The 13401-nt window shown below is 39.2% G+C and overlaps 1 protein-coding gene across 2 annotated transcripts in view; it reads right to left on the bottom strand.

Annotated features, from left to right (window-relative positions):
• Positions 1–282: 282 nt before the first annotated feature.
• Pitrm1 (pitrilysin metallopeptidase 1) overlaps positions 283–13401 on the bottom strand; it is a 33451-nt gene continuing 20332 nt past the window's right edge. For both annotated transcript variants that reach the window (XM_005320331.5, XM_040277240.2), the window contains exons 16-27: positions 12816–12948; positions 11389–11509; positions 11191–11267; positions 10770–10935; positions 10347–10447; positions 8775–8895; positions 7732–7803; positions 6971–7083; positions 2625–2750; positions 1497–1642; positions 791–893; positions 283–666 (exon numbers count right to left, since the gene is read on the bottom strand). In XM_005320331.5, the coding sequence (XP_005320388.2) occupies positions 573–666; positions 791–893; positions 1497–1642; positions 2625–2750; positions 6971–7083; positions 7732–7803; positions 8775–8895; positions 10347–10447; positions 10770–10935; positions 11191–11267; positions 11389–11509; positions 12816–12948 (1373 nt within the window). In that variant the 3' untranslated portion in view covers positions 283–572. The remainder of the gene's footprint in view (positions 667–790; positions 894–1496; positions 1643–2624; positions 2751–6970; positions 7084–7731; positions 7804–8774; positions 8896–10346; positions 10448–10769; positions 10936–11190; positions 11268–11388; positions 11510–12815; positions 12949–13401) is intronic.

Here is a 13401-nt window from a genome sequence, read left to right on the forward strand (position 1 = left end):
AACAATAGAGGCGAGCTGGTCCTGAGAAGTGTTCTGTCCCAGTAAAGACAGTAGGAAAAAAGTCAGTTTAACACTTCTTAATAGAACATGCCTTGTTCTTGAGCTGGACTCCTCTAGGGCTGCGCTGTTTGACTCACATGTGTGGGGCGTCTGCTGGTCCATGGTGTGATCGCACCAAGCAGACAGATGCTGGAATACCCTTGTCACTTATTCATCAATTTTTAATGAAGGTTTACAGTGTTCAATTTTAGCAAAGTGTCATTTAAAATAATGACAAACAGGTAGGTCAAAGTTGCCTTTTATTTTTAAAATAAATGTTTTAGGATTAATAAGTTTAAAAATTCTCATTTGTATAATCACTTCAATTTCTTCATGATGACCTACTTCCCTCATACTTCAACTTGCCAGTCAGTACTTTTCGCCAAATTTTAAAAACAACTTGATTTTTGGAAAAAGCAGTAACATTTCTGGTCTTCCAAGTTAAATCTGGCTCAGAGGCTTCAGTTTTAAGAGCCTATACACATGTAGGTTCAAATGAGTTCCAGAGTCCAGTCAAAAATACTTGAGACCAGTTATCTTATTATCCATGAGGGGTCCTTAGCAATTTTTGCAATCTCTGGTCCAAGTATAGCCAATCCATGTGTGCTCTTCCCAATGCCAAGGTATCTGAAAGGAAAACAGTAAATCTGGACTATTTTCTACATTACACACATTCTCCAAGTCAACAGAAAGTCTTCACATTTCTGAATTTCACTAACTGGACACATCATACCACAGCGCGCATACTCACTCATTGCTCACGGCAACCAGCTTATCATGGCTGACGGCAAAGAGCTGCTCCCTGTGTGTCTGTTTCATCTCATCTGAAAGACCCAACAAGAAGTGGTCCATTCCTGAAAGGAAAACCACAGGTATAGATGGAGGAGCTAGCTGGGTATGGCTCAGGTGGGGGCCTCTGTGTTCACAACTGGGCAGGGACACTGAGGTTACTTTATTGATGTATTTCAAACAGGTATCTGTATGGCCCAGAAAGGTCAAACCTTGACCTCCACCTACCACAGAGCCATGCTCACCTCTCCTACAGAATCCCACTTTTGGAGTGTGGATAAAGAGTAAGGATCACCTATGACTGGTAAAACTGTGAACAAAATTGCGCTACATGATGAAGTCGCTGTTCTCATGCCAAGTCAAAAATATTCAACTCTAATGCAAGGTGTTTTACTGGGTCAGCAATTCGACCTCACTGTACGTTTCCATTCATTTGAAGTAAATCATTAACATGTTCTTGACTTGCTGTCAGGAAGCATGACTTCGAGGTCACTGTTTAGGTTGTTAAATATGAAAACCATATCACAAAGGAAAAAGGACAGAGATGGGAAAAAACAAGACGGAGTTGCTGCCTGTGGTCCCCACATGCCAAGAAGGAAGTACTCAGAAAACTTGAGTTTTAGTTGGCAATAACACACATCAAGGATTTCATTATTTACTCAAATTACCTTTGTCTGAAGGAGCAACAGGAGCATCTACAGCAGAGAAAACAGAGAGTTTGGCTTCATCAATGTCCTGCTCTGTGAATTTTCCAGATTTAGCCCAGTCGATAGCCTTCTCAAAAGATTGAAGTGTTTCTATTGAATTTGGATCCCTGGAAAACCACAGTTAATACTGAAGGATTTTACCAATGGAAAAAGTAATGAAAAACACATGTTGACTAAGAGTTCATCGACATTTTCTATTTGTTAACAGTTCTACTTTTAATATGTCATATTCCAAACACCACACTAACAGAGCAATTATATTCTGCAGAAGGTTAAATCTGACCACAACAACCTCATGACAAACTCCTTATATTTGGTGACATAGTCTACCTGCCTAATTTTATTGACAAATTATTTTAAAATGCTCTTTTGTGATTCTATCAGGAGAGGAAGTCACATGGAAGAAGGGAAGTCAGAATCACAATGACATCACGGGAGACTGGTGGAAAAGTTCAAGGTTAAACAAAAATACTTCCACAAGATAAACTCAGAATACTGCCTAGAATTTGCCCAAAGGTTGGACAATTATCAAGATATTTCCTTGTATCTGAGTGGAAAGACTTCCAGTCCTTTCTGCCCACCATCATGGTTCTGAAGGCAACTTCTGGGGAACATGAGGGGAAGGCCTGTGGGCTGTTTTCACCCCTCATCTAGGTATAGCGTGGGAACAGCAGCAGTGGGTGACGACTGTATCAGGAGAACTGTATCAGAATGACACCAGATGACTCACTCTCAGGGTATTCTGGCACATGCCTTCTTCAGGCAGCAGGGCCTCCAGAAGTTTAGAATTACACCACAAAAAGGGTAACAGTCTTAGGTCTCTGAAAACCTCAAACAGATCTCCTTTAGGCCTCTACCATTGACAGGGGCTCAGAAGGCTCTCAGGTCGCTAATGTGACAATTAGCAAACGAGGATCCTATCCCTGGTCCTTGCAACACCAAGGGTACTGTTGGGTGTGGTTAGGTGACAGTCACTCCTATATATAAGACGATATATAATTACACTGGTAATTAATACAGCCAAGTACTAGAAGTGAAATGAAGTATGTGTGTTCATACATGAGATGTGGTGAAAAGACAACAACTCACCTGTAAGAGTAAAAAGTGAAAATTCCATTATAGTTGAGTTTGGCACCTCCACCATAAGCACCCCCTTTTTCTCGAATTTCTGTATGCAAGAATTTAGCCGTCATCACACGTGCAAGGATCCTCAGGCTGGAATTAATGTATTAAACAATGCAAGTTAAAAACAACATGGCTTAAAGGAAGTACTACATGAAATATAATCTGAAGAGATGTCTAGAGTATAATTAAGTGAAAAGAAAACTAAGTAACATACAGTTGGCTCTCTGTAGCATTCACTGATAGGTTTAATCAAGCACAGATCAAATATTTTTTTTGTGGATGTACACAATATCTTGATTTTATTTACTTATTTATTTTGATGTGGTGCTGAAGATCGAATCCAGTGCCTCACACGTGGAAGGCAAGAACTCTACAACTGAGCCACAACCCCAGCTCCACAGATCAGAAATAATTAACAGCAACAAAAAAAGTATCTGCAACAAACATGCAGTTCACATTTTTTCTAGTCATTATTCCCCAAACACTACAGTGGAGCAGCTATCTAAACAACATTCACATTGTATTAAGTATTCTAAGTAATTGAGCCATGATTTAAAGTATACAGGAAGAGTTGTAAGCAAAATACTACACTACTTCATGCATTGAATGTGAGCATCCATGTATGGTATCTGCAGGGACTTCTGGAACCAAAAACCAATGACAGGTCCACATTACGGTCCCACTTTTTTTTTTTTCTTTTATGTAATGAAAAAAATGTAAGAATGTGAGGAAGAACAATTTCGAATAGTTCCCTTGGGTCAGAGTTTGGACCAGAGAGATTGTAGAGATGGAATAGACTTTTCTTCAAAAGACTTCTACATAGCTTAACTTATTATATACATATGTGGCATTTTAAAAGTCTCATACAGTAAGAAGAAGCTATTCATTTTTTTTACCAATTTTATTTATTTTTTGAAAAAACTAAAATATATAAAAGCTAAAGAAAAATCATAAGACAATGGCCAAAAAAATAAGTTAACAAAGTGATGAGAAAGTGATAAGGAGAGGATTTTTTCACAAAAACTACCATCATCATATATTAAAATATTAAACACAAGTCCCAAATCATTCAAATATATCCACATTTAAAAAAGGAAAATTATATACTCACAGCATAAAAAATAAAAGGAAAGAATGTAATTTACTTAAAATATGTGGGAACACCTTAGTTCTCCATACCAATTGGAGAACTAAAATTTATAAAAAGCAAAAAAGGTCATTATTTTGCAGCCAAAGCTTTCAAAATTGATGGGTGGAGCAACGGAATAATAATAAGTAATTATTGTAAAGGCAAATGTACAAATGATCATTTAATTAAATGTCTCACATCACTATATGGAAAACTGAATAGATTTATATAGATTTATATTTCTATTAAAAAAACACGCATATTCCAGTAGAGCACATTTTTATTAAAGACTAACTTTCTGATGGCTTCCACTGTGAATGATAACAGTTGGCCCCCTGAGAGAGGAAAAGATTTTAGACAGCATATTAACATGGCAAAAGATCAAACGGAACAATGATGTTGTGGAAAGGAGCCACAACTGGGAAGTCCGTGGCAACAGCCCAGGCCTGTTACTTATACTGTGGTGACACTAGGTCCCAGATCTCTACTACCACTGACTGTGGTCTTCTAGAACACAGAGGCTGAAACAAGCCAGATAGAAAATGAAGGAGTGGACATGACCCCATTCCTGAAAGACTGTGGTGGAGACGTCACCTAGTATCTCCTGAGTCAAGAGGAGATCTGGTATGCGAGGGGTGGCACCACTCAGCGCCAGTGCCAGCTCATCCCCTGACTGAGCAACAGCATAGGTAGGACAGACAGGCCCTGGAGAACAGAGCTTCCACCCTGGCATCAGGACTGCAGTCTTTATCCATCTCTATTATCTTTTCCTGAGATATTCAATTATTTACTATTAGGTAAAAATACATGTTCACTTGTTGAAAATTATAAAATATAAAAATTAGCTTCTTACAACTTTTAAGTGTTTTAAATTTACATTTTCCTGCTGAATAGTAGAAACATATATCATATACAAATATTCATTTTCTACTAACATGTAAACACTGAAAACACAGTTGAAATACACAAGGCATTTTTACTTTGAACCCATTCCCTGTTCTTTCTCAGCCTCCAGAGACACTCATTCATCTGCTGGGCTCCCATGCACCTGTCACTGACACCTCCACGGAACACAATCCCTCTTGTCCACCTGGTTACTTGTCCCAGAGCTGGCCTAAGCTTTCCACTTGGGCAGGCAGAGTGGGGAATCTAACTACCCAGAGGGACCTGGAAATATGCACCCCTGCTTCTATCACCCCGAAGCCTCCTTGTGGGGGTGCGGGTTTCCTGCCCTCTCTGCTTTGCTGGGCAATTGGCTTTCTCCTTGCCCTTGCCCTCTGCAGCTTCCCTGAGTCATATGGTCCCTGCTCATCCGCATTCCTGCTTTCTAAGTTTTCCTGAAGCCCCTGCATGCTGTCTGCCACCCCATCTCCATGCCTTCTACCTTGTGGCTTTATGCTTTTTAAGACTCTGCTGACACTCTGCAGTTACTAGAGGGTTCAAATATAAACACACAGGTTCCATCTGCCACATTTACCCTAAAGCTTCAAGCCTTCACTTATGCAATTTTTACCTATAGATAAGGAGACTAAGTTGGGCATTTTGAAAGGAGTTCATTTAGATCTGTAAATGTTAGCATTTTTACAGGAATATTGAAGGGATATAAAGAATGAGACTAGATCTCTATCTTATTCTGCATAAAAGTCAACTCAAAGTGTATCAAAGACCCGGGAATTAGACCAAAAGCAGTGTGACTGCTAAAAGAGAACATAGGCTCACCACTCCATCGTAGCAGCACTAAATGTCAGCTCCTAGAGCTCAAGAAATAAAACCAAGAATCAATATGTGGGATGGCATCCAATTTAAAAGACTCCTGCACAGCAAAGGAAACAAGGGCATATAGAGAGAGCCCACAGAATGGGAGAAAATTTTTACTGCTATTCCAAAAGGGGATTAATATCCAGAATATACGATGAACTCAAAAAACTAACATCAAAAAGAAAATAACCCAATCAGCAAATGGACAAATGATGTAAACAGGCATTTCTCAGAAGAAGAAATACGAATGGGTAACAGATACATGCAAAAATGCTTAACATCTCTAGCAACCAGGAAAATGGAAATCAAAACTACACTGAGCTGTTCATCTCACTCCAGTTAGCATGGCAGCCATGAAGAATATAAATAACAAATCCTGATGAGAATGTGGGGAAAAGATGCATTTGCATATTACTGGTAGGACTGCAGATGACTACCACTACTCCGGAAAGCAGTATGGAGATTGCTCAAAACACTAGGAATAGAGCTAGTATATGGCCCAGCTATCCCATTCCTTGTATTTATCCTAAAGAACTAAAATCAGCATCCTGTAGTAATACATGTTTACCAATGTTTACAGTAGCACAATTACAATAGCCAAGTTATAGAACCAGTCTAGGTATCTGTCAACTGATGAATGGATAAAGAAAATAATGTATACATACACGTATATACAATGGAACTACACAGCCACCACAAAGAATAAAGTTATGTCATTTGCTGGTAAATGGATGAACTAGAGAACATTAGGCTAACTGAAATAAGCCAGAGTTAAAGAATGTTCTCTCTTGGACTTGGAAACTAAGGAGAAGAAAAGAAAAAAGGCATAAAAATGGGATATGACAGAAACAGAAGGGAGACAAGAGAGCAGAGGAATGAGATGGAAACGGAGGGAGGAAGGGATAGGGAAAACACTGAGGAAAGAAATCAAATTATGCAATTTTTTTGTATGAATATAATGAATCCCACTTTTATATACACCATACTGCACTAATTACAAAAAATATATATAATAGAAGGGAGACCAGCAGAGTAGAGCAAGAGGATGAGGAGGAGGAAGGAGCAGAGGGAAAGCAGAGATACTGTGGAATGAGACTGAGCAAATCATATCATGGGCATATAGGAATACAGCATAATCAGTTGCACTATTATGCCTAATTATAATACATTTTCATAAGTAAATATAATGATTTTTTAAATTTAACATAGGCATATTGTTGGGCTGTGTACAGACCCCTCAAGGTGCACACTTTGCATTTTCTCCACAGGAGTTCTTGCCAACTGGGCATAGCCAGCAGACAGATCCCCTCACGTGGCAGTGCTCAAAGTCAGTATGAAAACTGTACTTGACAAGATAGGTCTTTCTTTTAAGACATGCTCAACAAGTGGTATTCTTAAAGCACAGAACTCAAGGTCCACCTACCTGGCGTGATCTGGATGCACATAGGGGACAGTCCTGATACACTCGCCCACATAATAGACTGGGAACGGCAGCTGGAAATGTGTCTTTATCTGGCAGGGTTTGAAAGTGGGATCCTGAGGGACAAAGGAGCTGGGTCATGCCAGGCTGCAGCAGCTAACACAGCCCACAGGTACTATAACTTCCCTGAGGGAGTCACTCATGGTGTGCTCCTACTTAAGAGCAAGGCACCACAATTACTTCACTCCACACAACCTATGACTTTAAAACTAACATGAAATATTCCACACTTGCTGTGATGCTTTAAAATACAATGTCACCACTAAACTATAAACACCCCATTGCACATCATTTCTATTATAGCTGATTCTTTGGGAGCATGTTAAACTGCCATCCTGTGATGAACAAAGCCCAATGGCTTCATCGCAAAAGCTGAATGGGTAGGAAGGATCAATCGGACTTCCTAACTAAGGGCACACTGCTGATGAAGCACCATGAGCTACAGGAAGCTGTGAGGAAAGGGAGGAGCCTGTGTCCTCCTAGCCACACCCCTATCCAGGAACAGGGCCCTCACTGGGTAGTTTCTAAGGGACAAGGCTCAGAGTAGTAATGACCAAATACAACTAACAATTCTAAGGACATAGCCCAGCCCAGCAGGATGCAGATGAGGCCCAGAGGAGCACTCCCATTCTGAGGGTAAAAGGACACCCATGCAAAGCTACCAGTAGGGTTCACTCTGGAGTCAAGGGCCTGTGGCCACTTACTGTGATCAGCTTTCTTATGATCTGGGAACCATTTCCATGTGCTCTTTCACCAGACCCACTGTGTGCAGGTTTCTGAAAGTAAAACATTTCCAGTAGAAATGAGAAAAACCCAAAACTCACACAAAAGAGATATGGTAGAGATGTGTAAAACTCACAGAGCTGATAAGTATCAGGAGAGATCTATTTTGAACTCTCACATACAAATATTTAGACATTTAAAAGAAATGAACTTATAGAATTTTTTCAGATAGTCAATGAAAAAAAGTCCTTGTTGTACATCACAATGAAAAATATTTTAAGCTTTCTTTTCTTCTTTTTGCATTTTCTAGTCATAAAACTGCATCCAGAACAAGAGGGTGTATAATGCGAATAGGCTGTGGGCAGAGTCACAAAGCAACAGGAAGCTGCCCCCACATAGTCTCCCATAGGTGAGGTAGAGAAGCTAGTGAGACAAGGGGCAGCCAGGGAACCAGGGCACAAATGGAAGAAGGGACGTGAACATCAACAAAGAAGAAATCATTCCTGCAAAATCCTCCAATTCTCAACACCCTCCAGTGTGAAATAAGGCCTCTCACTGATCATGGTGAATCAGACTAAAACCACCTTTGTCAACTGATCAGATTGATCAGGTTATTAATGATTGATATTGCTTTAGATAAAAATCCATGAACTATTGAGTCACAGCAAAAGAATTTTTTAACAGTCTTTTTCTTCCAAAGCCTAACAATGAAAGAAAGACTTCATCAGATAATTGTTTTCAGCTATTTTTATGGCCATATTCCAAACCAGATTCTGCCTTTCCTTGTCAGGGGACTGTTTGCTGCAAGACACAGGAACAGCAGGTGAACACAGGATGGAGGGCAAATGACAGGGCATGAATTCCTTTAACTTGGTCAGTGCGAGAAAAGCTATGGATACCTCTTCAGTTTCCTCACATCAAATGGTTTTAGAGTTAAATGATTAATATATATATAAAAGCTGAGACTGACTCCTGGTGCCTGCCAGATGCCCAGTGACCACCAGCTTTATGACCAGGGTGTTACCTCAACCACATGTGGGCGGACAGGCTTCCGTTCCTTTTTGCTTCGACCAAGACTTCTGATGAACTTTTCTACCTCTTTTTCTGCCTGAGACATCTGTTGAGGAGTAGCATTCACTGAACATCTGATTAAAAAATTATGTAAACCATTATTATAAAAGATAAAACACTTTTACTAATTCTTCACATTTTGTATAAATTACACAAATATGAAGTGAATAACAATGTTTCTGTATAAGACGATATTCTAAATGTTAAAAAGAAATACTATCCAAATGTGAAAATAATACAGCTTGCTTACTTCTCTACTGTGCTTTCAAATTATCAGACTTTCACATATTTATTTTAATGTGTTATATCTCCAAAATTTCATTAAGATGTAAAGAAAAAGTTGTTGACTCTAAATTCTGTGCTCTTAAGAGCAAAGAGAATACAAAGAACATTAAGATCTGCCAGTACTGTCTTCAGACTTATGTAATCAGAAAACTCAAAACTTTAAAAATTCTCATCCAGAAGACAGATCAATTTGAAAATACAAATTGGTTGCTAGAGTAAAAAATTATAAGATACTAAAAATCACCATGCTTCCAAAACATATTTTTATACAACTTTCAAAATTCTAAAAAATCAAAAATACTAACATATAAAATTTATTTGAACTCTACAGTGTGTTGGTAGAATACATTTTCCATTTTAACTAAATGGCTGGTAAAATTAAATTAATACAACGTTTAGGCACTTAACTAATTGAATTGAGTATATTAGTTCTTTTGTTCCTTATGATAAACCTGCAAAGTAGGGTTTTATGGAGGAGGAGGCAGAAGACCCAAGTAGTTAAGCCACCCAGGATGGCCATGGTGTATACCTGAGCACTGGGCCAGAACCTGCAACAGCCCTGTCGGACACCTGACTGCCAGGCCTCACCTCCTGCCACCCACAGCATGACCTCAGAATCTGCTCACTGATTGTCAGGAACCACTGCGGAAAGGTGGCAGGTCTGTGAAACCAGGCACTTGAACATTTTCACACCAGGGACCAGTGAGTACAAAGTCAGGGTCACTGTAATAAGATGCTGCAAATAAATTGCTAAGGATTTAAAAATTTAATTATGCTCAAACCTGAAGGCATAAGGCCAACTTTATGTGCATGAGTAAGCTGGCCATCTTATAATTTTGTTTTTATAAGAAACTGCATTTTTATTCTGGTCTTGAGCAAATTAACCTTTATTCAGCTTCACAATCTCCTTATTTAAGGAACATTGCTTTTGGAAACAATATAACTTTAAATCTTTGCCTTAAATCTACTTGGCAGTTCTAGAATTAAATTAGTTTGCTTTCTTCTCCATCTCCCACAATTTTTATTGAACTTAAAACATAATTCTTTTCATTTCCATAGCAAATGATTTTAGCTCACTAGAATGTTAAGTCTAGAATCAATTCTATAACTTATACCTATACCAAATAGTCTTTCTTCCTTGAAGATAAATTTATATAATTTCAAGTGAAAAAATCTAAAAACCACACTCAATAAAATAGAATGAATAAGATCTTTCTTTAGAAACAATTCAGGAACCTACCTCATATTATCACAGTTTAAAACATGTTTCTTGATCCGTGGGAACTTTCTCAGGATTGGTTTGATGTCTGTCATTTCAGCAATTCTCTTCATCAACCTCACCTGAACCAAAGGGATCATACACAAGAATGATCAAGACCACAGACAGAGCCCCAGTCTGAAAAGCAAAACCCTCAATATCAGAAGCCTACAGGAGACATGTGCCAATGTTATGCTTGTGTGTGGTAATCGCCAGCCGAGGTGGGGTGGTGTTGGAGTAGAGGTTGCACAAGGAGGAAAATGAGTTAAACAATTATTCCCCATGAGAACTGTTAATTATAAAGTTAGTGCTCTGACATAAGTAACTTATTACCAGAAAGCATCAGCAACTCTGGAAGAAGATGTGACTAAGCCAGAATGACAAGCACCCCTTCCCAAGTCCCACCTGATTCATGCCACTGAAGGTCTCTTGTAAGTCCCCTGCAGGCGTGAGGGTCCTGCTAGCTCTGAGGGTTGCATAGAAATGCCCCGAGTCTGGGATCCCATTGGAGAGCTCCTGAGCTGTCATCTTAACTAACACTTTGAAGTGTTCGTCTTCTTCAAAGGATGGACTATGGAGAAAGAAAACCAAAATAAATTCCTGAAGATCCATCCGTGCCCCCTTCAATATCATGAAAACCTTTATTATGTATAAGTTTTCAGGCTATTTCAACACCTTCAGGCATTTTTCTGGTCCATAGGAATGACAAGTAAAACCAGGCTAGGAAACCCAACAAGGACATGCTGAGTGAAGTCTACTCTTAGAACATTTCAGTGTTACTTTCTGATACATCTCAAGCATTAAGATCTTTTGCAAATAAAGTTACTTGTTAAATATTTCACTCCACAGGTGCATCATGTCTGGAAGATTTCGATTCAGGCAGAAAGAGGAAAATAGCACACCCTATATCATGAAAGAAAAAAAAAAAAACAAGTAAGAACTTATAAGGTAATTTAAAAGGAAAAAAAATACACTTTAGAATCAAACCTTTGAGGACAGCTATGATCCCGAAGTGGAATGCTACCTGCTCGTATGTGTCCGGGTCAGACTCGTCAGGGAGCACGTGGGGAGACACAGTCATGTCTCCCGTCTTCAGCTCCAATTGCTGAGCCAGTTCTCTGTAGTTGAGAGTGCCACAGCCCAACCTGTCATGGCAAAGCAGTATTTCCTCCATTACCAAGGCAACTGCACTGCACCACTTTTAAAATTGTGCATCTTGAATTACAAGTTTCTTGTACTAACTCACAACATGGCTTTCCAAACCTTTTATTATATGTCCGAGGTTATAGAGCCCAAATGCACTGTGGCATTAGCACTCTCTAGACTGCTCATGTGCCTTCTCTCTAGAGTGGAAACCAGTTCCTCTTATTCAGGTTTCCAGGATCCAGGCCGCTAGACACTCTGGCAGCCAGTGGCTACCACTGAAGATAAAAGTCTGAATTGCATGTGCTCTTCCAGGCCTAAGCTTGGAAATAGTTGATGAGTACTCTCTATTTGCTTCTAAAACATTCTGAAACATTTCATTTGTTCAAATATAGGTGGTCTTGAGGGGAGATATCCCCAAAATAAGCCTTTTTACTTTTAAAGAAAAACAGTATTACTCTTTGCATTGATGCTTCTAAAAGAATCATTCTCACCAATGCTCCTAAGGCAAGAAATAATCTGAGCCAAGAGGACAACTCTGAGGTATTATTTTAAAATGTTACAAGACAAGCAGTGGGAGCTCTTAGGAAGGCAGACACTTTCAAAAGGTGGAGGCCCTTTTTCACCTGACGCACAGTCAGGGTGTAGTGCCCACAGCCACACAGTGTTCCGTACATGCAAGCATTTGTACCTCCACAAAGTACAGTCCGCTTCAATGATTAGGTTCTTTCTGTCTTCCTGGAATAGCAAAGGAAGGCTACAGCTCTGTCTACTGCATATCCTGCCACCCTCAACCTCTGACATGCACAGAGAAAACGAGCAAGCAGTGCATGTGTGCTCCTGAGTGTTTCTCAGTCTATTCAGACACCTGCTTACAAAGGACAATGAAGTGACCTGCAAAGTTAGCTCAGCAGAGAAGCAACCACAGGAGCAGGAGGCACACCATGCTCTTGCAAGTCAAACCTAGGCTTAGGTCCTGCACTGTACTGCTTATATTTCCTGACTAAACACAACTGTTCCTTTTTAAACTCTTAATAGATAAATAGCATTGATATGATCCATTTGCAAGTATTACCTAATTCTCCTAGATTCATAAACTTTTAATGCTATATATTATACTAAGAAAATGTAATTTCCACAAGAAAACAAATTCGAAAGTATGCCATAACATTGTAAGCTTTGAAAAATGAGTCACTGAAAGGTAGTTACTATTAAGACAATATAAACACACAGAACATACACATTTATAAAACACACAAAGATGTGTGAGTTACATAAATGTGTGCCTGTTGCAAGTCTGAGACTCACTTGGTAAGGACGCTGCAAAAGAGGGGCACATAAGGCCTCAGCTCCTCGGGAAGTGTGTTCAAACTAGAGAAGGCTCTGAAGTACACCAGGCCATTGGTGGGCTGCGCACAGTACTGCACGGGGATCTCTCCAGCTAGAAAAACAAAGTGAGTAATCGTTTTTAACCATTAAAATTTTAATCATATTTAATATTTGAGAAATAATGCTATGCTTTTCAAGAATGGAGGTCTAAAACTTAATAACAAAAAAAAAATACTATTCACTCATTCCAGTTTATATGAAGTTCCCTTTTGTACTTGCATTATGATAAAAAACAAAAACAAAAACAAAACAGAAAAGATCTTTTGATACTAAAGCAGACACTAATTTTTGAAGAATCAGAATGGAAGAACAGCTGTGCTCATCTGATTATGTAACTATGCTAGCATTCCAGCGCCCATTACTCACCTTTACTAAAACCCACCCTTCATTCATAGTGACTTGACTAAGTCATTCCAGCAACATCTGACCTGACTGTTTCACCGACTTTAGATGCTGCTCATCTTCCCACAAAGGTTGTACTGGCTCTTTAGCTGTGACTCTTTCT

Source organism: Ictidomys tridecemlineatus, chromosome 10, assembly GCF_052094955.1.
Source record: "Ictidomys tridecemlineatus isolate mIctTri1 chromosome 10, mIctTri1.hap1, whole genome shotgun sequence".
In the NCBI taxonomy this organism is placed as follows: Eukaryota; Metazoa; Chordata; class Mammalia; order Rodentia; family Sciuridae; genus Ictidomys; species Ictidomys tridecemlineatus.